Raw genomic sequence first — 27,437 nt, forward strand, 5'->3', positions numbered from 1 at the left:
ATTCTTGCTCGCTGTAAATATTTTTTGCACCATAAATTTGTTTTTTTACATTTTTATTTGCTATTTTAAGTCAAACGTCTGCCAATTTTGGGCTTCTTATCACATTTGGCGTGGTGACGACCCCAGAAATGTTCTGGGGAGGTGATGCAACTTGCAGCAACACGGTCCTCATCCATAATGACCGTGAAGATTGGTGAAAGAGCGCCATCTGCTGGCACGATGCTTCATCTCACTATAAGGCACATAAAGATATAGATATGTATGGGGGAAGACAAAAAAAAAACAAGCCAAGTGGCCCTTTTCAACAGGTTTATTGACATGTGAATAGCGATTGTCTGTGCACCATTCGGTTACAGAGGAATATGATCAAAAATTAAGAAGAAGAAAAAAAAAAAGCTATACATAGTTTGTATTTCTTTAAAAATGCATAATAAAAGGGTGAGGTGGTTTCACGGTCTAATAATACATGTGGGAGACTTGCAATAAAGGTCAACCGATACATGAAATTGTTAGAGAAATGCTAAACAAATGGAATATTAAAAGCAAATAAATGCCTTTGCTACATCTAGCAGAGGCTACATGTTAAAACTAAGGGTTTGAAATTCATAATGGACACCTACGTTTAAAAAAAAAAAAAAAAGATATATATAAGATGCTGATCTATCTTTTGGCAGATCTGCGCAAAGTTTCATTCTTTTGTTAATAAAACCCGTAAATAACTGATCACGTGTGACCATGTATACAGTCTATAGTAGCAGATAAATGTTCTCATATTTAAGTGTTGTGTAGTGAAATCACTGTGTGCCACGCTAAATCCTGAGCAATGCTAACCACCGAGGGGGGGGGAAAAAAAAAAACCCTAACCAAGTTCAAATTGTGGAACATGCAGTGATACCTCGATGGTCGAATTAATTTTGAGGATTTACCATGAATGAAAACCAGGGTGCAAGAGCCAGTTCATTATAGTCTAAATTTCAAATACAATCCAGCTCAATGGTCACTTTTGTCAAACAAATCAATCTTTGTGAAAGGGACGAATGACAATCAAATAAACTAATGTGGGCTGAGTTTCTCTTATGCTGCAGCAGAGTTGGCGACAAATATTATTAGCATTACAGTACAAAGTGTGACTCTCACTTCCAAACATTGGTCAAGTATGAGGATTTTTCTTTTTCTTCCATTTTTACACATTTAACAGCCGACGACTCGGAAGACATCTTAAAGTCGTTAAATACTCAGCGTGAATTTCAAAAGGCGTGTGGGACGCATTTTGAGTGCAACGTATATTCTGTGTGCGCGTGTGTGCACATGCAAGCGAGACACACACATACAAGAGTGCATCTACTCTTCCATACATGAGGTTATTATATTCAAGCTGGGAAGGGGAGGGGCGTGCACTATCATATTCACTTACAAAAATAGTATCACAATATAGACCATTCAATATGAGCACCAGGGAGAGGCTAATAAACACATAGCCTTGTATGGTCGGCTACATTCAAAGTCCGAGCAACGGTAGCACTGTGTCAACGTGTGTGTGTGTGTGTGTGTGTGAGAGAGAGAGAGAGAGACAGAGAGCGAGACACAGTGTTGGCAATATTTTCACACTCATGGGCTCTTCTACGTCTAACACATCCCAGAACGTACGCTGAACTTTTACTGAGTTTAACAACTAAATCAGATAGAAAAATAGTATATATTTATATATATATATATATATATTTTTTATTTATTTTTTATTTTTTTATTTTTAAAACACGGAACCACATTTCCTTACAAAATAACTTTTCCTTGACACGCGCACACACACACAAAAATAATTTTAAAAAATAAAATAAAATAAAAAGGAGGTCTTCCAATTTGAGTTATGCTAGGTCAAACCTTAGCATACACCGACACGCTCAAAGACTTTAAAAAGTCCCTATTAGCATTTGCGGAGAAACCACAAGTGTGTTGGCGTTAACCGGGGTGTAGTGGTATATATGGATCGGTATACGGATTTTTCGGTAGGGTGTAGCGATGGTACTGCGTGCCCACACAGAACATTTTAGGTCAAGGACAGGAACTGTTACTACTTCCTTGCGCTAAGGCCAAAGGTCTACGCCGTAAACAACTACAATGCAGCTCAGCCTCTGGAGAGTGGACATCATGACTAGTGATATGCTTTTGACAGTTCATTAAACCCTTGCTGATTTGCAAACTCACATGCTCCCAAATGTTTCTGTAGAACATGAAAAAGGCACTTATTGCCCACCCTACATTTTCTTTTTTTTTTTTAACTCAGATCATCTGTATGCCATTTACTTTTAAGGGTAATGTTTTGGAATTAATTTTAAATTATATTCAAGTGGGATAATAGTTTTTGGTTTATTCAGAGTTTAAACAATAATTATGGGCAATATAATTCTTGGAGGGAGAGTGTTCATTACTATTCCCAAATTCCTGCTTTTCACATCGGGGCTTGATTCTAAACTGTGGAAAATAGCGAGGGTACACTGTGCATAAAATGTTTTAACTCATTTGAAACGTTGCGTATCTGATGTTTTTAAGTAATGTGACTCAATTGGGCACATTTCGTGGCATAGTAAAAGGGGTTGTAAGCGCAAAGTCCGGCTGTGGTCTGCCATTGTTGGCATTACTAGCACATACTGCACACAAATTTTCTCTTTCCAAATGTTTTCAGCATTCAGAAGAAGTAAAAAAAACCTTTCATATCCATTTTCAGATGTTCACATTTTTTTTTGCCATAATCATTGGAAACTAACAGGCAAAACCACACATACTTTCACAAACAAAAAATAATTCAGCCCAAGAACTATCTAATCGTTTGGTGAAACACACCTCTGGTTGACCTCTGAATCTGTGACAAAACAAAAACTAAGGGGGGGGAAAAAAAAAAAAAAAAAAAAAGTTACAGCCATGTTCAAGGCGACCGCCGCTAGTCTAGCGCTTAGCTAAAACCTAGCGTGAAATCTTAGCTTATACATGAGCGAGTGGTGTTATTGCTTTAGGGAGGTTGGTGTGTGTGTGTGTGTGTGTGGAAAGTGGATCTTACCTAGTTTGTTGGGAGTCCAAGCCCTTGTTTATACTCAAGCTGCTTGATGATGGATTTAGGATCTGGTCCAGGTGTATACAAAGGGGCCTCAGCTTACGACGGTCCTGACATGAGGTTTCGAGAGTGATGCATTATAGGCTACAAGTCAATGTGTAAAATTTATCCAATCATTTCTAATGGAAAACATGGACTTCTAAACAAAAAAACAAAAACAAAAAAAATATTTTTTTGGGAGAATGTTAAAAATATGGAAGTTAGACTGATCTGAGTTGGTTAAAAAAAAAAAAAGGTAAATTTCAGGTGACTGTGAAATCTTTCCACTGATTTGGGAAACTTTGAATCGAAGGAGAAGTGGTGAATTTGTCAACTCTCTCCATTAATTTGAATGATTTCATTTTCTTGTGGAAAATGGGGACTTCTAGTCAAATGTAGAAACTCTGGGAATGTGAAAAATAGTTCCCAGGATGTCCTGAATGAGCTGAATATTTTGAACACGTGAATGGCTTGGATAGGTTGGAAACCATGTAGGTATAAATTGCGTCAAAAATTGGGGGAATAATAAGAATGAAGAATTAATTACATTACCACTACGTTATTGTACCCTTCAGACTTAACAAATTGTGGGTTACGTCACTCCGTAGGAAAGGACCGCCGTCTTAAACAGAGGACCCCCACCCCATTGTGTGAATCAAAACCATGTCCGCTGGCTTTCCTTCCACAAAAAGCGACGCACTAAAAAGCATCATGTGAGCATTGATGTCTGGTTACACTGCTATATAAAACACGACATTTTAAAACATTTTTTTTCTTTGTCAGGTTTGTGTGGGATGAAAACGAGCAGAGTAACTGCGGAGACTTCCGCGGTAATCAATGAGCGTATCGATCATTCAGTTACTTTTCATTTAGTTGCCTGAAATCCAGATCCTCAATCCATCACCCAAGCCCTGAAGGAGAAATAAGGGTAGGAGCTGCAGCATACATTTTTTTAAAAAATATTAAAAATAAACAAAATCAAAGGGGTAGACAGGACAGGAGCTTCGTGTTGCGGCTAGTCGATGGGACCCTGGAAGATGAGCCGTGTCCACCCGGGGGTGCTGAGGGCGGCGGAGCAGAAGGGGCACACGGGTCTGAAGGCGTGCGTCCCGTGGGGCAGCGGGGTGTCCGCCCAGTACCTGCTCGTTTTCTCCGAGCACACGTGGCCGCACGGCACAAAGCCGTACGTGGGGGCGCCGGCGTCCACGTACACGGCCGGCTCGCAGCCCAGCCACAAGGGCACGTAGGGGCCCACGCTACGGCACAGGGGACATTCCCGCCGCGTTGTGGAGCCCTCGCCCTCCAAGGGCTCCTCCTCGCCCGCCTCGGACCTCTGGCCCCAGTCGTGGCGTCCGTGGACGTGGCCGCAGGTGAGGTAGACCCAGGGCTGACGTTCTTCAAGGCTGAAATTACAACAAGTGTTTAACATGTAAAAACATGTTGCAATCCACTACCAGATTGTCAATGCATCATTTCTGTGATCAGTCCAGGGTGCACTCCGGTCTACTTGACTCACTAATGACGTGTCTCCATTAGCTAAAACTAGGCTAACTAACTCTCAGACTGGTGGTTTGTCTCCATATGGCAATCCTGTGATGACAAGTGTTCATAGCACGGTGTAACCCACTTCTTATCTTAATCCCCCTTACCACAGCATGACAGCCACTCGATTCGCTACTGGCACTTTTCTACTGGCAAAAGCCAGGAACTACAATTCCTAGTACCAGGTCGACTCACTGCTTTTCCATTGGCAAAACCAGATACTACTAGTCTATTCCTAGTTCCAGGTACTATTTTTGAATCAGTCCAAGTGGTTCCAATACTATGTGGGTGACTTAAACCACTGCGGGTCAAAAAAAGACAAAAATAAACACACGTACCAAGTAGACTTGGCTTTGTATGACATTATATGGTAATCCACAGTCTCCTCCTTGCTGCAACAGTCCATTTGCCATTACCTCCGAACAGGATATACAAAAATGGATGGAAGGATAATGATAACAAACTACCTACAACTTTCTCATTTCTATATTTAGTCATCATGTCTCCTTGGCAACGGTAATTAGGTTGTCCCTATTTGTGGGCCATACCTGTGGCTGCGCGGCAGACTGGGAAAGGCCAGCGTGCTGAGACCCACGGGACACTGGGGCCGCGACGCATTCAGCTCCTGCCGAAGCGCCTCCAGGTGGCGCAGGGTGGGAGCGCGCATGAGGCCCTCGCCCGTGCGCCACAGCAGGGTGGCGCCGCACAGGTCCACGAGTGAGCCGTCACGTAGCGCGCTGCTCTCACCTTCCGCCTGTTGAGGGTGACACACAGTAGACATGCACTTAGAAACAAATACATACATGCATAAGTGAAAATGCAAGCACCTCCTTTTTCACGGTGTATCCTTTTTACATCACGCTTTTTCCACATCATAAGGGTTTGATAAAAAACACGTTTTGGTTTTTAGGGGTAAAAAAACGAAATGAATCCAGAACTAGACGACTCACGAGTTTGCCTCGGCTGGGCCCAGAGCGAGTCTCCCGCAGCGCGTAGACGTCGCCGCACACCGAGATCTCTCGCCATATACCCTGCTTGGGGTCCTCCGGGAAGCCCTCGGGGTGCATGACCAGCACGCCGTTGGTGGTCAGGCCGTCCATGTGGCCGTCTGGGTTCTTCCACTTGGTTGCCTTCTCCTGCGGAGGACCACACATGCACGATTATTTCCACTACCTCTCGTCGAACACATCAATCCAAAAAAGATTGCCGCACCCCTAAGAAGATATTTTTGGAGGAATCAAAGCCGGCGGCGTAGATGCGTGCTGTGTACGGTGGGTGGCGCTCACACACCACGCGGCAGGCAAAACGTGAGATGGTGCTAGGGGCTATGGAGGGGTCCTCGCCTTCCTTAGCGCCCCCGGAGGTGTCCGTCACCACAAAGTCAATAGGACTCTCTGTGGATCGCCCAATCTGAGGAGAACAGAAGAGAAGAGATAAAAGTGCAGCTTTAAACTAAAACAAAACAAACAAAACAACCTGCATCGTAGGGTCTTAAAAAAAATTAAACAAATAAAAATTAAAAAAATAATTATATATATATATATATATATATATAAATATAGAAAAGGCCACTCATGCTCGAAAACCCCCCATTTTGGCTGAATTCAAACATTTCGGCCAGGAAGAGTGGGCCAAAATATCTCCAAACGGATATGAAAGACGCATTGCCAGTTATAGAAAACATTTGATTTCAGTTGTTGCTGCTGAGTGTGGGCCCAACCAGTTATAAGGGTTAGGGGACAATTACTTTTCTCACACAGGGCCAGGTAGCTTGGAATTGTTTTCCTTAATGAATAAAACCACCATTAAAAAAAATGCATTTTATATTTACTTGGCTTCTCTTTGTCTAATATTTACATTTGTTTGACGACAGAGTGGGAAAACTATGCATTTGAGAAGTGGACAAATACGTGTGGATTAACCACTGCTTTTGCAATATATAAATGTGATGTAAAACAATGTGAAAATGATTCAACTCGTGGTGTCTGCGGCATTTTTGAAAAATAGTCACTAGAGTGGATGAAAGGTTTGCTGATCTGACAACACCGCTTAGCAAACTCGCTCCTCTTGACTGTATCCTGAAAACTATTTATCAAAACCGATTAATTGTCCAGCCCTACTACACAATTTAAGACGCCTAAACCTTTAATTTGTGATATCTAATCAATAATCAACCTAAAGGAAAAATTACACAACAGCCTATTGAGGGATGTGTACAAGCGCGTTACCTGGAACATGTCAGTGTTGTTGTCATGGCAATACTCCACCACCACTGTCTGGTTGCGGGACAGCGTGAAAGAGATGCTGTGCTGCCCCCTGCTGTGCACAGCCTGCAAGGAAGCGAGAGCAGGTGTGAGCCTTCGTTTAGCTCATTAACTCCATCCATCCATCCATCCATTTTCTGAGCCGCTTCTCCTCACTAGGGGTCGCGGGCGTGCTGGAGTCTATCCCAGCGGTCATCGGGCAGGAGGGGGGGTATACCCTGAACTGGTTGCCAGCCAATCGCAGGGCACATAGAAACAAACAACCATTCGCACTCACAGTCATGCCTACGGGCAATTTAGACTCTCCAATTAATGCATGTTTTTGGGATGTGGGAGGAAACCGGAGTGCCCGGAGAAAACCCACGCAGGCACGGGGAGAACATGCAAACTCCACACAGGCGGGGCCGGCGATTGAACCCGGGTCCTCAGAACTGTGAGGCCGACGCTCTAACCAGTCGGCCACTCATTAACTCCATCGAGGAGATAATTAGTATCAACAAGGATATGTCCATTTTGTTGCAGTCGTGGCAAGAAGGATGTGCGTGCACGCACACAAGCGCACACACACGCACACACACACCTTGCTGTCCTGCGGTGTGTTGAGGATGTGCACGGCGCTGGGCTTGACGCCGTTGGCCTTGGCGCGTCGGTACAGCGCAAAGCGGCTCTTTCGGCGCCCGCGGTCGCCGCTGGGAAGGGAGCCATTGTACCTGATGATGGCGGAGGAGGAAGAGGATGGTTAAAACAAAATGCAACAGTAGAGCGGTTTGCTCATAACAACATGAAATTGTTTGTGTAGGAAAAAAATTCTTTCTTGGATATTTGCTTCTGATTGGGGTTCAACTGGAATTCCCTTGTAACAACCCTGGAAATTGCTTTCTACTAACTTCCGTGACAAGTACTGTTTATACCATACATATACATACATACTCTGTTCAAGTTTGAGGTGCCTAATTTTGTCGACTTCCAACTTGTTGCCATTTCTCTCCCTCGTCATCGATATGACAAGGAGAGATTTACCCTCTAATCTTCATCTTCAACTCAAATGCTGTGCTGATCTCAGCTCTAAAGTGATGCAACACTGCCATCTACTGGCATCAGTTCATCATTACAGTCATGCAGAAGCTTGAATTTCACAGACAATCTGGCGAAGACCCTCTTCCACACCTACCAGTTGAAAAACGTACTTTGTGAATCCATGGCAGTGAACGAGTCAGGTTGGACCTAATACTAAGTGGAATTGACTTATGATCAATCATGTTTTGAAGGAGTTGAGGTCAAAATTAAGCGACTGTGGATTAGTTGGCTGTCTAAAAAAGTCCAATATTACTCTCCCAATACAAATACAGGTTTAAAAAAATATTCAGTCATCTTCTGATCATCAATTCTTCATTTTCCCCCTACTGACTTCATAAATTTCAGTCCAACGGACAACCCTATGCATATGCACAATTGCTGCGTTTAATCACCATCATTCTATCATTGCGTCAGTTACGTCTCGCTAGAAACCGGTGCTGCGAAATGAAGCGCTACTGACTTGACTGCAGTGGCTAAAAAAAGCTCGGCCGTCTTTGTGCATTTTTACGGCGAGTTCTTTTGAACAGAATCAAAACATCCACTGGACCTCAATGAGAATACATCTCAACCGTCAAAGCGGCACACCGACGAAGTTCATAGCAAAAGAAACACGTCAGCAAAGCTTGCGTGTCGCCATCCGTGTTGATACACCAGCTGACGCCGCTGGTTTTTGTTCTCGTGATACAAGCGCCGCAGGAAGTACACGTGTCACTGATAAGAGGTGTTCGGGAAACCAACATCATGGTTTTCCAGAAAGTCCAGCACATTCCCCCTAGATAGGACTTTCCGAAAGGTCAGATTTCATCCACTGACCAAAAAGGCAGTTTGTGTGTGCAGGCCAAAACACACAGAAAATCTTTTCTTAATAGCTTTTGCACTAGGCCTGACATTTACATAATCACTGCAAGTGAGATGTGATTATAGTTTTGTTTTAACAGATGGTGGGTGATTCAACAGTCCGCTATGCTTAAAATCAATATAAACTTCAAGGTGGGAAGATGATTGCAAGTTTCATATTTTAATAAATGCTTCACAATGGCAGTACAATATCCACACGTTGCCCCCATTTTCTTTCTGAAGCAAATTAAAACAATTTTCATGCTTTCAGTTCAGGCAGAAGGCAGCGAGCGTGCCACTTTTAGGCCTTTAACAACTTGCCTTGAACAACAAGCAATTATTCCCTGAGGAAAAAAATTAGATATGACTAATGTCTTATAACATTTTTATGAGCTGGACAGGCAAAATTTTTAGTCCCATTTTAGCACCCTTAACTGTCAAACACCACAAGTGAACCACCGTTCGTATTGAATGTGAGCGACAACTTTCAGGTTCTCATCCCCCAAAGCAGAGTCAATGCTAGTAGAGTTTTGTGTATTATGGGCTAATGAGAAACGGTTAAAAAAAAAAAATCTGGTTTGAATTTAAAATACGGATTGATCATCAGTGGCGGAGAGAAAAGGCTTCGTAGAAAGAACAGAAATAGAAAGAGACTGGCTTGCACATAAATGCAAAAGGCAAAGGGCAAGAACCAGAAGATGGAAGGGGGAGATAAATAAAGAGCCACATGAAGCAGGGCTATGCGTGACGTATGACGCGACCGGCCATTTGTGTCCTGCATGCGCAAGCATCATAAAACGCAGCATGAAATATTCACTCCTCCTGGACCCCACGTCAGCTTGCACCGCACCGACACGCTCCGAGGCTTAAAAGGCCGAGTTGAACAGTGAGATAAGAAGGTGTAATAGAGACAAAGCACGTTGAGAAAGGACATGACGGACAGCGTGGCGTCCGGGCTAACTAAGGTAATGATCGCTGCCAGGCGGCTCATGTGGCCTGCAATGGAGCCTGGCATCGACCGCGCCGCCGCATGCGTGACCGCGACATCATCAATGCTGACAGTTGCAAGGTCAAAAACACACGAGATGCGACGGAAAGGCTAAGGGACGACGCAAAAGTCATGTGGAAACGAGGACGTCTGCTGGATTTCCTGATGCATTCCAATACACACAAGTGGAAGAAAGCACAACTCAGTGCAGTGTGGTCTCGGTCAGTTTCATCAAACCTTTATCATTGAAACATGAAAAATATTTTGTCGTGCATTTCGGTTACGCTAACACTTCCTTGACACAAATGTGTATTTTCAGGGCTTTGGCGCCATCTTGTAACGTTAAGGCCTTTTCTCACCACACTTGGTTTTCTTGGCACGTAGACGACAGTGCTCTCGAATACATACGACAAATGTGTTTATTTTTGTCATTTCTAGCCATATGCTCAAGCTGCTTGAGGGCCCCTCTAGTGCCCAAAGCACATAATTAGCCATGGCGTTTGCTCGCCAGAGGCTGAGGTGCACTGTATTTGTTTACAGAGGAGACGTACGGCTAAAACTGAGGCTTTCATCACTTCCTGTCACTCCCCTAATGTTCAGTGCTTCTCTACCCCCCGTATGTCACGTACTGAAAAAATATCTGAACACATCTGTGTGTTCCTTTTTGTCATTCCTAGCTGCATATAATTAAATATTACAACAACACGGTTCACGCCACATATGGTACCTCCTTGGAACTAGAACTAGGGGATTTATGTGGGCAGCTTTGCATCAAACAAACAAACAAAAAAAGCATGGTGTGAAAGATCAAATTCCATAGTCGAGAACTTCTTCCTCGCGAGGGAAAAGACGTCGGGGAAGACGACTCATCAGATGTTCAGCCTGTGGCCGGGACAGGGTTGGGGAAGCAATAGGCCATTAGGTCAGTTATCTTTGGCACAGACAGGAAGCTGTGCGGGCCAGGAGGGACGTCTACGTGAGGCCGGAGTGTGTGTGTGGCATTCAAGCTCCCAGCAGATTCCGTGGAAGCCGGCACATCCTGCCTGTGACGAAGAGGGGCTTTTCTCCTCCTACTTACACCCCCCACCCCCAATCAGGATGACACTACACACCGCAAAAAAATTAAGTCAAATAAAAAACGAGTACACTATTAAAAGCATACAGACGGTGGTGCATTTTTTAGACGGTCCCTATTTGGAGCCGTAAAGATCCAGCATAGGATGACATCATCGGGATTCAGCCCCCTCCATCCCTGTCTCCATCTGTACACCTACAACCATTGATGAAAAAGTGTCTGGCGTTGCAGTTCTATGCCAAAAAGCCATGAAGCCGATTTTTTCCCCCCACGACGACATCCAAACGCACCACGCACATACAAGACAATCCGTGGGATTTGAAGTTAAGTTTTTAACGCACAAAACGACGGTCGACCGGGCAATTAAAAGGAACGATACCACAGATTACATGTGTAAAATAAACATTTATACGTAATAATAGCGTCTGTGAGGCGTCACGATGATGATGGAGCGGTTCTCCATCCCACTCGTGTTTTTTTTTTTTTTTTTACTACTTACCCCAAAATGACCAGTTCGCCGTATTTTATCGCGTCTTTAACGGGCACATCATCATCTCCGTCCTTTTTCGGTGAATTCATCAGCGAAGGGCTAGCTCCGGGAAATTGGAAAAATATAATTTTTTAAAGGCGAAAGAAAATGAGAGAGAAACGAAAGACGAGTCGCCCTCAACTGGAATACTACGGAGCGATTAAACAATGCTAGCACCCCCCCGCCCCCCCTCGAAAGTGTCGCGTTGAAAACCGTTGGGGGGGCTGCCTCCTTAGTCAAGTTGGGACACAGTCGGACAAAGTTTCCGTGAACTTATTGCCGTGTGTTGGACAGGTTTGGTCCGCCGGAGGAGCATCTTTCCGAGGCTTTACGAGTCTAGTGTGCCGCTAGCTTGTACCGAAATCTGTTCAACTAGCAAAGCAAAAGGCGATGCAACAACGACGAGCAGCGGGGAGTGGGCCGTACCATTAGCGGCGGGGGTGCTCGGCAAACACACCTCGCTGGAAATGTCGGTTAAAATGAAATTAAACGGAAATACACATCTTAAACGGGTATTTACAGCAAATAGACAAACTACTTTGCTTTTTATCTCCACATAATTTGGCGTTCCTGGTCATATAAAATTTGTACATAAAAATGAGACCCCTTTTAGAGGAATGGGTGACGTGATGAAAAGCTTCTTGGTTAGAGTAAAATGAGACATTTCTACTTTTGTGGTTGGAAGCAACAGAAAGACGTTTATTTTAATCAAAGTTATCATGAAAAAATGCCGTATTTAATCCGCATGGACTGTCGTACAAATATTACGAGTGTGCGTGCGTGTGTGTTGTGTGGCCAGGATGTGGGTCACCAACATGGCCCAGACGAGACACCCTTCTCTTCCAGTCTGGAAGTCATCAGAGAGTTGGGAGCTCATTTTTCTCCTGCAAAACTGTTTAGTTTCCTTTTTTTCTATCAATTTTATTTTCCAAGTTATGCTTTAAATGCATCAAAATGGGTGTTCAAGGTATCAAGCACATATAAATTCATACTAGTTAGTTTTCACCACAAGGGGCCAGTACATTTCAATTTAACAGACTACTGTTGTCACATTCACTGTATTGTGGAAATTGGACTTTTTATTGTTTGTATACACATTGTTGGGTCACTGGATTAATGCTCACCCATCAAGCGTGGACTTAATCACCAACTAAATCTTTTGTAAATCTGAAAATGCATCTGTGAGCAAAAAGCTCTTCGGTATTCCCGCTCCCCTCCGATGTAACAATTTGGCTAATTTACATATCAACCACCAGTTTCTCCACCTATCACTTGATCAGCGGGACTGGGTGAAGACTACTTGTGTAGCCACAGCTACCGTGGGGCAGTCTGACGGGAGCGTGGCTGCCATTCTGCGCCTACAGCCCCCTCCGAGCACCACCAAATATCCAATGGCGTTCATTCATTGGCAACGAGGACATGATTCCATGTTTGGACAAATTGTGCAAACGTTACCTGGTTGTCCCGCAGCAAGCACACTGACCCAGAGGATTTTCATTTCATTTTTTACCATCACACGACAGTGGGCGAGCCATCATTTCTTATGAAGAATATAAATACTCAGTGGCAGATTATTCCGGCCATAATTTTGGGTGTCAGTAATTCAATCCATATGTGGAGGTGTGACTGCCTGCATCTCGCCTCTTCTTGTCTGCTTTGGTGGTGTGGCTTAACGCGTGCTGGCTTGCAGAGTGGACGACGACGTGTTTTTGTTGCGACGCAAGGCCCAGAACGTTACATTCGAGTGCATTGTCATTGTGGCGGAACACAGCCAATGACTATCATTATGAAAGGCAAAATGAAGTTGCAATAAGTATGAACTACAAATACTTCTCGAATGTGGATACATTTGTAAAATGTTCTTTTATTTTCCAAAGTTAATATTTATCTTGAATAACTAAATGGTTCACATTTTTAGCATCCACCCCGCAAGATAAAAAAAAAAAAAAAAAACTGCAGTGTACAACGCTACATTCTCATTCGCTGACTCCCACGTCACTCGACAGGCCATGCCCCGCCTATTAAAGCCACACACATTCAGTCACAAATACTACAGTGTAGAACGTGACGATGGCGGCACCAAGTGGGGGAAATATCTGCACGCCACATGAATATTTTGCGTTGATATAAAGCTTTTGTGTTGCATAAAGCCTTTATCAATATATTGGCCGTCCTTTGTGTACATTTGTTTAAGTCTGTGTGGATTAGATAATGACAAGACATGATGTACTCTGTGTACATTTAAAGTTAAACATTGCTGCAAGTGAACTTAGTGACATTTATTTGACTGTGCAAATACACCCAAGAATGCAGGCCTGAAACATGTACATCACAGGCCGAATAAAGAGCGACTCCAGAGACTTTTTGATGACGTTTCATGGGTTGACGCCGCACGCTGACTAATCCTCAGCGCAAACTCACCCACCGACGACACACCCGTGAAGTCAATGTGAACGACAACCCGCCGCTGTAGTCAGTCAGCTCGCTGGAGGTAGCGCTCAAGTGTTTGTTTTAAAATTGTGAAATCCGGCTGGCAGAAACTGGCTGGACCAGACGCGCCTTTACATTCTCGCTGTGGGATTAACGTCACACCCTCCTCCACTAGAACTCCTCTTTCTCTTGGCGACTGTACCAGACCCTGTTTCGCAAGCCAACTGGGAGCGAAGAAGGCCGTGTCCAAACTCCACCAGCTGAAATGCATTATTTATGCTCACAACGAGAGCGCTTTGTGTCGCCGAGCCAGACTCAATTTGTCTGACTTTCATGATGTCACCGAAGTAGAATTTGTCTCCTCGCTGAGGTCACAGTGGAGAGGTAAAGGGTGGGGTTGCTAAAGGACACTGATCACCACAAAGACAATGTTGTCCACTTCCATTCACTCGGAAAAAAAAAAACAGTCATACAGATACATACAGTAGCGTCACTAGGTTTAACGGTTTTATGTCCTACAATTGGGATTTTTTTGGGGGATATATACTACTTCAAAGCCGCTCAAAACCCAACCACAACCAATGTCGTACATAGTTGCAGGTGAGACTTCAGTTCAGAGAGCATCTAAAGCGTTAACTGCGTATATTGCAATTTAATTGGTATAGAAGGTGCAATGTGCACGTCTGTCCTGACGTGAAATACGGCCAAAGCGACAAATAGCCAACATCATAATTAAGTTAGACATTTGGGACTATTCTGCGGTGTCAAACTCATTTTGGGCCCAGGTCACATGGCAGTTATGGTTTCCTTCAGAGGGCTGTGAAGTCATATCAATGTATAATCGCCTCATATTATTACAAATACACAAAAAATTGATGGATATCTAGTTTTGAATACAAAATCAGTTGTGGTATTTTAGCAAGAAACATTAAGTCGACGCACATGTTTTGCTTTCGCGGGCCACATTAAATGATGAGGCGGTCCGGATCTGGCCCCCGGGCCTTGAGTTTGATATCCATGTGTAGAGACTCACCTCACAAACACATACATCCAAAACTTGTGGTGCGAAATCCCATTTTTTTTTTTTTTTTTTTTTATGAACTCCTGGGGCCTACTGCACTACTACATTTTAATGTCGATCATGATTTTTTTTTAAGTGCTACTTGGCTTAAACATTTTTGACGACCATTGGTTTAGTGAGCATAGAAATGGAAAATAATGTTTTAACAATAAGACACGGTTGTGGATATGTCGAACAAACAGGAGACAGTGGGCTGGTGGTCTTTTTGAAGCGACTTGAACGTGACGCAGCCATCTGCCGCTGAGTCTTTGTAACGGTTGCCACGGAGACGAGCGCAAACAAAGAAAAGGTATTTCTCTTTGACTGGCAAAACTCAGCTGAGAACGAGTTTTTTTTTTTTTTTTTTGCACAGAAAATAATGTAATCAAATCAAGTTTGTGGCTGTGTGTGTGTGTGCCATTGATGGTTCAGCATATTCCTCCACAGGAACAACACAACAGGCCTCTGTGGGAATTATTGGCTCCCTACAGGGAAAAAAATAATTGAATACACACGCACAACATGAATGACAAAATTAAGTGGGGAAAATGATTTCGTAGTAGCAGCCAGTCACACACATGTACTTATTTGAGGAAGTGTGTGTGTATGTGGCCTTGGCCTGAAGACTACGATGAGATCATGTGAGCAGGAGAAGATAAAGTCATTTGAGTACGAAATAGGAAGCGTAAGGCCAGCTCTGGTCATGTGACTGGCCTTTGTACACATTCATTTGTTCGACTTAAAAGAACATCATGGGACATTTTACCATTTTTATTTCCTTTTTTAAAAATTTTTTTTTACATTATTTTATTTTTTAATTCACCTGAGCTGATTTTTATTATAGTTCAATTTAACTTACCTTATTTTGTATTTTACTATACTTTTATTCAACTTTGATTTCTTTTTTCTGCTTAACTTTATTTTCCTTTTTACCGTTTACCCCACATAGTTTACTATATATTAGTTTTAATTTACATTTGACCCTTTATTGAATATTTTTTTACCAACACCCCCTCCAAATTTTAATGTACTTTTTTCCTATTCCTTTTTTTTTTTTTAAAAAACAACAATTCTCCTATTTACCTGATTTATTATTTGTATATTTCAGTAGATATTGTTCATTGTATTTTTGTGTTATCTGGGCCTATTTACTGTCTGTGGATTTGTGTGTTTTCTGGCTGCTGTAAAAGTACTAATTTCCCCCCCCAGGAGTCATAAAGTAATTAAACAATCAATTAATTAACTGTCCTACTGTCCATCAAATTGTCATCAAATACAATTGTGTTGAGTCCAAAGAATGAAAGAGAAGAACTCTGCACCATGCAGAGAAATAGGAAACACCAGAGCAGGTCGGGAAGTGAAAGTAGACTTGCTTAGTCGGGAAAATTTGTCAGGTTGCCCGCTGACCGACCACCTGCCACACAGACAACACGGGTGCCACACACGTGCACAACAAAACAACAGATGGCTCATGAGTAGAACTGTTTATTTTTGGCCCATCTTGTCTAACTTAGTGATGAAGCGAGCGTTTGCCAGAAGGCTCCACAGAGACATTTAGAGTAGTGGGCAGACACGCACACACACACGTGTAGCCCAACTTAGTTACGTAACACTTTAAAATAAAAGAGTGCATCGCTCTACAATGGCACTTGATTATATTTCTCATAATATATCTTTAATTCCTGCTTTGTACAAAAGCATTTTAGCCATTACGTTTGCTAGTCAGAGGCTGAGCTGCACTGTGTTTGTTTACAGAGTAGGAAGACGTTTTGGGTCTCTTACCGAATATTAAATTAGCTCGACAACCTGCGCTACATCTTGAGACTGCTTCTGTCACAGAATTTTGTTCTACAGGAAATTCTCGCATTCCAGAAAGTATCAACAAATGAAATGGGGGTGGGGGGTGTCACACTAATAGTCGCAGCATTTAATGAGTGAACTGCCTGCACTTGCTCGAGGTTTCCTGCCTGGCGGACTGAATGAAGAAAATTGAAGCCAGATTACGATCAAGAGTGAGGAAGTGGCAAATTAGAGTATTGTCTTTTTTTTTTTAAAACACATAACAGCTCATTAGCAAATCCAGAATAGTACAAAAGCATGTATAAAAATAGTGCCCACACCCAATTATATTCAAGCCTGACTGCACTTCCGTAGTGTTACTTTCACCCAGAGTTCTGAAGTATAGCAGGAAGTGAAACAATGCGTTATGACGTTTAACAGGAGATCACACGTGAAGCTGACAGGCTTGAAGAATGCTAAAATATTAGCTGGAAATTTCAAAAAGAAAATCTGAAAAAATATATTATAATTTTAGAAATATTTTTTTTAAATGACTGAAAGATACTGATATACGAGCTGAAAAATACAAAACATACAGCACCCATACAACCACAAAGTATGAACTGAAAATACAAAAATATAGACAAAAAAAAAATGTTAAATATTAGCTGCAAAATAAAATAAAAAAAATAGTCTGAAAAATATAAAAATGTTAAGATTTTTTTTAAATGACTGAAAGATACTGATATAGTAACTGAAAAATACTGAAACATGCATCATCCCCTGCACCCACAAAATATTAGCTGAAAAATACAAAATAGCTGGAAAATACACAAAAATCAGACCTCAAAATACAAATAATTAGCTGGAAAATACATAGCAGAAAAAATACAAAGTATTAGGGGGAAAAAAACAAAAAAACATTAAATATACACAAATATTGGGGGAATACCGGTATATCGGGAAAAATGGACAATCTAGAGTATTCAATCAAGCTAGCATGCATGTTTAGGATGTGACATGAAGACGCTAACTCCACAGGAAGACCCGAGTCGAGAATCGGACCCACATGTTTACCACTAGGGAACTGTGCTGCCCCCACAACAGACAATTTTGTAATAAGGCTTAGGCTGCCTTGGAAGACTTTAGCGGTCTACTCAGAGTTGTGGTTTGTGCCATTTAAAAGGACTCTGCAGCTGACGCCCAATCCGACAACAACAGTGACATGACCATTTCTTCACAGCAAGTGCTGGAAAGTGGCGGGCCTGCGAGTGAGTCAGAAACAGGTCAAACTTCAAAAGAACAAACACGGCACGGAGCAAACACGGCCTTTCCAAACGCAGGAGTGATAGCCAGCAGCATTCCCAGGGAAGTGGAATTCCAGACCTGATGATCTTTATATACACTGAGCCTTTTGTTTTTGTTTTTTTAAGCGAATGGCTACATTTTGTTTTCAGCTATCAGTTTCTGTTTGAACCTGACATTGATCAACAAGTTTCGGAAGCGTTTTCATGGTCACAATTCACCAAGATAGCAGAAAAAATTCTAGCAGTTTGTAAAATTCAGAATTGTTTTTAAGCGCCCAATTATTACTATAATATAGTGACATTTTAAAAATATTAGCAATACAGTACAGTATAATACACTTGAAATGGAGCATTAAAAACAGCATGCAACATTTTTGTACATTTTTAAGACTATTTAAAAAAGTGAAATATCAAGTTAATAATATAGAAATACTGTGTGGAAAATGCTTTTTGACAAACTTTAATATGCATTTAAATGTTTCTTTTTACAATTACATTAAAATATTTGTACAAAATGTTTTAATTATAATTATTAAAGTTCATAATTAAGTTTTCATTTCAAAATTCATGTATTGTGTATTGATTAATATTTTCCAAATCCAGTATTTTTAATAGAATTTAAAAACATTTTAAAACTTTTAGATAAAAAATATGAAAAGATTTCATGGTTTCTATTTTTTTATGAAGCCGACAAACTCCAAAACATACCAAAAATAAACTTTAATAATTAGAGTAATATAAAATATTTTTACAATTGATCTCATAATGATATTATATTAATACTTTTATTATTCTTTTAAATACCTGTAAAAGTTTTAAAACATTTCAAAACTTTTTTTTATTTTTTTGTTAATGAAGAATTTATACAATTTTGAAATAGTTTTTTTGAGTTTACATTTTTAGGTGCACAACACTTTATTTACAATAGATTAGAACCAGCTCAGTTGTACACCACTGAACATTACAACCAACCACTATAGAATATATTATTCAATTCATACTTCTGTGACTGTCAATCAAGTTTTTTTTTGCAAAAACACATTTTGGGGATAAATTTAGCATGAATGGGTGTACCTAAAGTTACTGGCTGTGAGTGTACATTGACTTTGAAAGTAATTTTTTGGGGGGCAGAAATGCGTCACTTCCTGTTTATGCCACCCGTGTGACTGCTTTCATTTGACCGTAGCCCGTCTCGGCAACCCTCGTTGGACGCACGCTTGTCGTTCAACCTTTTGTCGCCTTGGAACGACGACCTCTCAGCTCACTTTCGCACATCCGACGTGTGGGCCTCTTCCGAAGCGACTGGCTTTAAAGCTGACTTGTCATCATTTATTCACGGCGTGATGCGCGTCGGTGACTCACAGGTTGCGAGGCCGCCGGCTTTGTCGCTTCCTCAGTGGAAAAAGGTGGCACTTTTGCACTGGTGTGGATAAAATCATGTTTTCTTTTTCTGTTTTTATTACTTCAAATCAGCATAGCAAAAAAGGAGAGCGTAAAACACAATCGCGTGATGACGGTGAAGAGGAACATGGGTGGTTTGAGCACCAAAATGGAGGTGGTTAAACACTTGGCAGGGTCCGAAAAGGTCAGTCAAACAAGGGCAGTAAAGAACAGCCCTCCCCTGAAAAAAAAATACTTCTCTTTTATGTGTGTGTGTTAAGGCAGCTGAAACTACAAACATGGAAGATCTGTGTGAGACAATGAGCAAAAAAAAAAAAAAAAAGATCCATATCACAGTGTGTAAATATCCAAAGTCCAAAAGGTGTTACAATCACTTGTTGTTGTCGAGGTCCGGGGGGGGGGGGGGAAAAAAAAAAAAAAAAAAAAAAAAAAAAAAAAAAAAAAAAAAAAAAAGCCAGACATTCTTAGAAAATGTTGCTGATAAAGGCAAAACGTTCCTGTCCTCAAAAGACTCGCCCAACCTTTGGATATGTAGCCGGAATACTCGTGGCGAGATTCCCAAATGCCGCCGAAGCAGAGAATTTGCAAATAAGAGCAAAGCAAAGTAAAAAGACAAATAAATTTGGGATTATATTGAGTAGGGTTGTGAGTTGGAAACTTTCCATGCAAAATCATTTGAATTCTTAATTCATTCAGAATAAATTTTCTGTCATGTATTTGATCTACCTTCTAATATGCCTCCTGTGTTGTGTTGAGGCTGGCTCTTAATAGGGAACTTCAATATTGTTGGGGAAATATAGTGTAACCCCGACCAAAACAACCAGATTTACTATAACTGCAGTTGCGCCCCAATTTACCAGTTTATCAACTAGTTCTCTCTTGGTCGATTTATTCGTGCGTCGTGTCTCAGCTCAAAATTTGAGGTACCAGTTATCTATGTGACATGGATGGCCGCATAAGACCGAACAAAATGTTAATATCTATGCTCGAATGTGACCCCCTCAATTCCCGTAAATTGACATTAACTCCCATGGAAAGTTTCCAATCGGGAACGCAGTGAACCCCCACCATTCGCGTTGGGTCGAGGCCGAGCCCTGCCGCGTGAAGTCAAAATGTGTGAATAGTAATTGACGCCCACCCAAAAACTTTTGCAATTGCCTAGAGCTGCCACAGGATGGTGGCAAAGCACTTTTTTTTCTATTAGACAAGGCTACGCCCCGACTAAATGAAGCTCCTCCGCTTAGTTGAACATAGTTGCTTGGCAACAAGATGCCATCAGATGTCACCAAAACAAAATGTATTAGACATGGCTTTGGCCTGAGCACAAAAACAATGAATAGGTGATGAGGCTAGCCTCCTCCAAAAAATATGCAAATATGCGAGGGTTCATTGCATTTCCAAAATTCCCCAGCCTAACTTTCCGTGGAAATTTACTGGAAATTTCCCACCCTAATCGTGATCGATCAAAAAAAAAAAAAAAAAAAGGGGAATTAAAACGAGCATATAATTGCGAGAGAGGCAGCGTCATCGCCGAGCAGGGTTAGGATTTATAATTTGAGGTAAGCCAGGTGAGGCCCTCGTAGAGTCCGTCCCCGGCTGTTGCGCACGAGGGCTGCACGTACCAGTTGCGGTCGCGGATCCGCGTCAGGCCCAGCTTCTCCTGGATCTCGTGGGGCTTCATGGCGTCGGGCAGGTCCTGCTTGTTGGCGAAGATCAGGATGATGGCGTCGCGCATCTCCCGGTCGTTGATGATGCGGTGGAGCTCCTGGCGGGCCTCGTCGATGCGGTCCCGGTCAGCGCAGTCCACCACGAAGATCAGGCCCTGCGTGCCCGTGTAGTAATGTCGCCAAAGCGGACGGATCTTGTCCTGGCCGCCCACGTCCCACACGTTGAACTTGACGTTCTTGTAGGTGACCGTCTCCACGTTGAAGCCCACCGTGGGGATGGTGGTGACCGACTGTCCCAGCTTCAGCTTGTACAGGATGGTGGTCTTGCCCGCCGCGTCAAGTCCGAGCATCAGTATTCTCATCTCCTTGTTGCCGAAGATCTTTGACAGCATTTTCCCCATCGTGTTTAACGTGCATAAATACTTTTAGAACGGTAATAAAAAAAAAGCTTCTAGAACGCCACAGTGAGGGTGACCTGAGAGTGTGTGTGTGTGTGTGTGTGTGTGTGAAGCCCTTGAGGGAGTCGGGTGGGGATGCTTGAGTCTAACCTGTGCCCTTAACAATCAACATTTCCACGGAAACAGGCCCAGTCCAAATCCCGGGCTTCTCACACTTGCCCGGGGGTCTGTTGACGAAATTCACCGCTGCTGCTGCTGCTGGTAATTTCCCCACTAACGGCTTCAGAAACCCCCTCTTCCTGCTACAGCGGGACATGAAGAGGAACAAGGGCCGAAAATGCCACTAATTCATCCGACTTTCTTCTCTCGCTTCCTCCCTGCGCGTGTGACACAAGAGCAGGGAGGGGTGTCAGGACAGAGGACGACAACTTTGAAGCGGAAAATTAAAACAAAACAAAAAAACTACAAAAGAGGCCCCGCTTTCGACGCATCGAAGTGGGGTGAAAACGACTCACCTATGCGGCAAACGTCCTCCCCGCGGTCCCCAGGCCGTTTCTCCCCCCGCTTCTCTGGCTTCTTCTCCTCGCCCCTGTCGCTCGCTCGCTCCCTCCCTCGGCCCCGATGTGTTGTGTTACCGGAAAAGGTGCGGACCCACATCGGGCGCCACTTCCTCTACACGAGCTCCCACACTGTGCAACCTTCATGTGCTCGTCAAAAGCTCGGATACATGATTCATTCAGCACAAAAGGCTTGCAAAAGGGCGTGCCACTTTGTTATAAACAACCCTTGTGTAATTTGCGATGAAATAGTACCACGTTTTAAACATGTAACTATATTTATTGTGTACTTACTGTGGGCTTGCATTTTCTATGGCTCTTGTTTTTAGCGAAATTCCTACAACCCACGTTTCTTTCAAAGCGTTTGTCTTTGCCCCAATTTTCAATACTTCACTTGCAAAATTATCATTATTCACGTGTATACACTACACACCTCGATTTATTTTTCTATCCTGGTGTTTCAAAATCAGCAGGACCAACGATAGCACTGAAATGTCCCGATTTTATGTTGCAAAACGCACCAAGCGCCATTGCGCATGCGCGCCTTAGCCCTACCGATTGGCTCCCCAGCCGCCATTTGAGCATTGAATTTGTGTTTCACAGCGTCCTAAAATGTCACGTTTACGACATTAACTTCACACACTTCGTCACATGTGGAGTCATTAAAGTTGATCTTACGACTGGAAACATTCCCTCTCGGAATGAGTCTCGCTGCCTTGTCTATATTTCTTTTTTATGTGAACTTTCACCTTTTCATTCAAAGCGATTGCGTACGTTAGTGACGTCGAGGTTTTGTGTGGGGGCCGGGCGGGAAGTGTTTCGTCACGTTATTAAAAAAAAAAAAAAAAAAAAAAAACGAAAAAAAAAAAGCCTATCTAGGTCAGAAGCACAGACCTGCATTTCTGATTTAAATTCTAATATTTGATCCATGGCATTTTTTAACTTGTTCCCAACAGTCTATTCTCCCATTGCTTCCAGTACTGCGTCGGTGTTTCCCAACCTTTATCGATCCAAACCGCGTTGTCGGAGTCCCACATAGTTTCTAGGCAAGACACGCCCCACTGCAACATGATTGGCTCCTGCGTCGCGGGACGATGACAATCCCAAACATTATAAACATTAACAGTATTAGTAGCAGTAGTAACAGTATTAATTAACAACAGTCACATTAACAGTTAGGGTACGTGGAATACATATTAAATTGTCTTTTCGGGTCTACAAAACAGTAGGGCGTGTTCTACAGGAATACAACAGCCAATCAGAGTGCAGCAGTGCGTGTCCTGGAACCAGTAATATTGGAGCAGGGCGTGTCCTCCCTACAAACCATATGGGAATCCTAATAACGCATCCAAGTCACTCATTTTACATATGAAAAAAATCTCACAGGACACCACCAAACAAAAATACTGAAAGAAAAAGAAAAAAACATGATTCTCACCTCACTTTGAAATCCGGGCCCGTTAAACTAGACTAGCTGTTATGATGTATGAATGGCAACAGGTTACTTGCACCTTCTGTCATCTAATAGAAGAACATTTCATTGGTCTCCCTTTCATGGGACATTGCTGACATAGATGAAAAAAAATTATATTTGTAAACACATACGCACACCCTGATGAAAAATATGACATCACTGACCACATGCGAGGGCATTGCGATATTATTATATTATTGCAAAATTGTTGCCTTCCGGCCTTCATTTGGGCTCCATTGCTACATGTGTGGTTGATGCTTATGACACCGAGGCCAGTTAAACGTTCCTGGGCTGGGACATGCTTGACCTCAAGTGGGTTTTAATTCATTTGAGTTTGAAAAGGCATCTCCGTTACATCGGTCAACGCCACAAGGGGGCGCAAATCCCCCAGACAAACGTTTACTGTGGACATTGCATTTTTAGTATTCATTTGAAGCACGTGGCCACCACCCTTGTGTGGCTGCACATAATGCACATGCCAGAAACAGCCTATGTGCTATTTAATTCACGGAAATAAATAATAAAAAAAATAAATAAATGCTGAAAGTGATGCTGCTGCTGTGATGAATTTCCTCTTTTAGATTCAGTTACAGGGTTGGATACTACGCAACAAAACTTGTCAACTGTATTCCATTCAGTATAGACAACTACAGTACAACTATAAGAGATGATGAAGTGCTACACTTTAGGACAACAATACATTGCATTTCATTTATTCACAAAAGTCTAAATATCCATTTAAACATATAGCCGTTTGAAAAAGCAGCAATTACATATTACACGAATAAAATTGTACTCGATTTACAATAATTGACAGAAATAAATGACAGTACTTAATATTAATATAATCGTCAGTCGATTTATTTTTGTTTGTCAAAAAAAAAAAAAAAATACAATCTGAAAAAAAAAAAAAGTTTTTTTTGGGGCCATTCTTTTCAATTAAAAAAAGTGGTTTATCCCCCAAAAATTATTAACTGTTTTGGTTTATCCGAAAAACTAAGAAGTCTTTTTTTTTTTATATATAATGTTGTGGCCAGTTGGTATATACTACGTTTCAAGAAAAGAAAAAAAACGCAACACTTACGGTGATCCCCCAGCTGTTCAAAGGGGATATAGACTGAACGCTGATCCATAAACTTAAAAAAAGTGATTTAATTAAACCGTAAATATAGCACAAACTCTAAACCCAGAAAAATTTAATCTCATTTCAAATTCTTCCAACATTACCCTTGAAAATAAATGCCTTACGGACGTTTCAATTTCGGCCACAAGGTGACGCCAAATCCCTACTTTTATTTGAGACGAAGCGCACATCTGGACAGCCATCAACTGTTACCGTATCCCATAATACAGCTAAACTTTTAAAAACAAAAACAAAATGGTGTACTGTGGGAGATCATCAGGAGTGCCGCAGGATAGGTACCTGCACAGATATTGATGGAGGCAGGTGCTCAAGCGAAATAAAAGGGCACAAATCAAATGTATTCCTATTATTAAGAAAAAGAACTGTGTTACATATTTAACTGTATCGTAACTGTGTATTTATTACTGTTAACACAATCAATGCAGTCAATTAAAAGGGCAGGTGCTTGAACATCACTTGGGGTCTATGTGCGCACGTGCCTAATGCACATTGTGCCGTTGGTTCTGGTGTGCGCACCTTGGCCACCTGGGGGCAGTATAAGACAGGCATCCGGATACACAGTACGTGGAGCCGCTCTCAGCATGGCAGTAGTAACGTTAGTTGTTCTTTGCAGAGGATAAACAATATATGCATGCGAGTATTGTTGAATTGTTTGTCTCCTGAATGTGTTGCTGCAATATCCACTGCTTCAAGGGTTATTACACCGCCACGGAGATGCTAATAGTTGGGCCCGTGCTATGGCGTTTCACATCTGTTAGCGTTACAATAGCAGAGGAGATGTGTTTTAAATACACAAAGCGTAATTCTCTTTGTTTTATGATTAGTCTGAGAGTAAATTTCAATTGGGAATGGAGACAGCACTCGCATCTCTTTTGCGCTCGCAAGTCAAAGCAAAAATTGGCTGAACGATGGCTCATATCTCCAAAAAACTCCTGTTAGGTGGCACTGGAAATATTGTGTCGCGTCCATGAATGAAAACACAAAAAAAAGCACACTTTTTTTTCTCCCCTAACCCTCGAAACTTTATTGAATGAAATATAGACACGTTTGCGTATCCGTACTATTAACAGCCTGGAAAATACAAAAGACAGCTTAAAATCATGCTTATGTGAATATTACGGAGAATGAAGTATATTAGTTGTTATCAGAAGAAGCTTTGTCAGTACATACAAGCGTATACACATAATCTGTACAAATGTTAGCAGGCTCACAGTGAAGTCAAAGCTGAGCGAGAGGGCTAAAACAAGTGTGGGCTGGGATATTTATGTACACAAAAAGCAAGTATTGATTAATGTTTGTCTCATTTGGTCACAAAGCTTGCTGGTGTCAGCCATTGATTCATCTTAAGCAAATTTATTGAAGAGGAACAAAATGTATTAATCAACTTTCAGACTCTAGGATTGGTGTTCAAAAGTAGTTTGAATTCATTAATTAATGCACTACCTGTAACCTTCAACTTTTTAAAATTGTTATTATCTACCACATGATGAAGTGAGGCTGCTATAATAGTATTTGATTGTGTTATGACGAGATAATGAGCGACAAGATTTTTTCACAGTAAATTAGGCATCTTATTTTTTTTTTTTTTTAAATATACATATACATGAAACGTGAGGGGATATACTCCAATTTTTGTCTTACTGACAGTAGGAATCACAGTTTGTACCATGGCTGTAAATATTTCAATGACAACAATATCCAACCACCCACCCACCCCAGCCTGCCGTATGCAACAAATAGCTTTGGGAAGGTATTGTTGCTTCTTGCATTTTTAAAAAATAATCTTTAAACCAAATAAAAAATAGGGCTCAACATGAAAAAAAATAAAAGGTGATTGGCGGAATACTCGCAATATAAATACAATATACAATCTGTTTACCTTCTGATATTCTCTCACACCTATACACCATGAGACACACGCACACACACACACAAACACACACACGCACACACACACACACACACACACACAGATACACACACACGGGTAAACACTCATCGACTTGCTTGCATCGTCGTGGAGACAGAGTAGGGGGGCGCACTGCTGGATGCAGGGAGGTGGCAGGTGGGGGGTGTATGGGTGGTGGACAGGAAGCTCGGTGACTTAGTCTCTGTCAGGGCAGGAAGGGGCGGAGCCCAGTCCCGGGCGTGTCAGTGGGAAGTCGTAACCGAGCGTCCTCTGTTTCTTCCTTGTCGTCACTCTCGTCCTGGTCTCCCAGGCAACGCTTCTGCATCCTCATCTAGTGGGGGAGCGAGCAGTGATGTTAGTGACGTGCAAAAAAACAAATGATATTCACAGTATAAAGGCAAGACCGAATTAGAGTTGTTGTTAGGTTATTTTAACAAAGACAAATTTTCCCATTTCCACCTCATACCTTCATGAAGTTATATCCGATAAACAACATCAAACAACTTCCGCCCAAAGCCCTTTGTGTTGAAAGCGATTGTCGCAGTGAAAACCAGTGACTAATTGATACCCCCAAAAGATGAACGCTGCACTGTAATTGCCTGTGATGTCACAGGATGTCAGCAAAACATTACTTTTGCTTAAATGAAACTTCTCAATTCATTTCACATGCCACAAGATGGAGCCCAAAAAATGTTTTTGTTGCTTTGACCTTAGCAAGAAAACAAAACAAAACAGCAAATCGGTGAGTTTTTCAGCAAATAAAAAAAACAGATTTGCCTCGCCCCGTCCCTGATTTCCACTTACGGTCTTTATGCAGCTACATTCACTACTGCACCTCTCCTTAAATAAACTACAGTGCATTTAATAACACGAGACATTGAAGACTATAAAACAACAACAACAACATGCGC

At 41.9% G+C, this 27,437-nt stretch overlaps 3 protein-coding genes across 4 annotated transcripts in view; all 3 read right to left on the minus strand.

Annotated features, from left to right (window-relative positions):
* Positions 1 to 292: 292 nt before the first annotated feature.
* Positions 293 to 11,788, minus strand: LOC133468475 (E3 ubiquitin-protein ligase pellino homolog 2). The gene is made up of 7 exons (XM_061754425.1): positions 11,371 to 11,788; positions 7,475 to 7,604; positions 6,859 to 6,960; positions 5,843 to 6,040; positions 5,581 to 5,766; positions 5,179 to 5,384; positions 293 to 4,491 (listed from the first exon to the last, which is right to left on the minus strand). Exons 1-7 carry the CDS (start codon positions 11,448 to 11,450, stop codon positions 4,104 to 4,106), a joined length of 1,290 nt encoding a protein of 429 aa, XP_061610409.1. The 5' UTR covers positions 11,451 to 11,788; the 3' UTR covers positions 293 to 4,103.
* Positions 11,789 to 19,400: 7,612 nt separating this feature from the next.
* arf6a (ADP-ribosylation factor 6a) lies at positions 19,401 to 22,094 on the minus strand. Its single transcript, XM_061753271.1, has 2 exons — positions 21,958 to 22,094; positions 19,401 to 21,819 (listed from the first exon to the last, which is right to left on the minus strand). The coding sequence occupies exon 2, from the start codon at positions 21,443 to 21,445 to the stop codon at positions 20,918 to 20,920; it is 528 nt and encodes a 175-aa protein (XP_061609255.1). The 5' UTR covers positions 21,446 to 21,819; positions 21,958 to 22,094; the 3' UTR covers positions 19,401 to 20,917.
* Positions 22,095 to 25,612: 3,518 nt separating this feature from the next.
* Positions 25,613 to 27,437, minus strand: part of akap12b (A kinase (PRKA) anchor protein 12b) — a 35,993-nt gene continuing 34,168 nt past the window's right edge. For both annotated transcript variants that reach the window (XM_061753265.1, XM_061753266.1), the window contains one exon: positions 25,613 to 26,857. The gene's annotated coding sequence lies outside the window, so the exon portion shown is untranslated. The remainder of the gene's footprint in view (positions 26,858 to 27,437) is intronic.

The sequence above is a fragment of the Phyllopteryx taeniolatus genome, chromosome 18, assembly GCF_024500385.1.
Source record: "Phyllopteryx taeniolatus isolate TA_2022b chromosome 18, UOR_Ptae_1.2, whole genome shotgun sequence".
Taxonomy (NCBI): Eukaryota; Metazoa; Chordata; class Actinopteri; order Syngnathiformes; family Syngnathidae; genus Phyllopteryx; species Phyllopteryx taeniolatus.

Bases quoted from the DNA above. Each gene is read 5' to 3' on its own strand.
- LOC133468475 (XM_061754425.1), bottom strand. From the start codon at position 11,450: ATGAATTCACCGAAAAAGGACGGAGATGATGATGTGCCCGTTAAAGAC. The intron at 6,041-6,858 runs GTAACGCGCTTG...TGTTCTCCTCAG, and splicing joins ACAACACTGACATGTTCCAG to ATTGGGCGATCCACAGAGAG. The intron at 4,492-5,178 runs GTATGGCCCACA...TTGTAATTTCAG, and splicing joins AGTCTGCCGCGCAGCCACAG to CCTTGAAGAACGTCAGCCCT.
- arf6a (XM_061753271.1), bottom strand. From the start codon at position 21,445: ATGGGGAAAATGCTGTCAAAGATCTTCGGCAACAAGGAGATGAGAATA.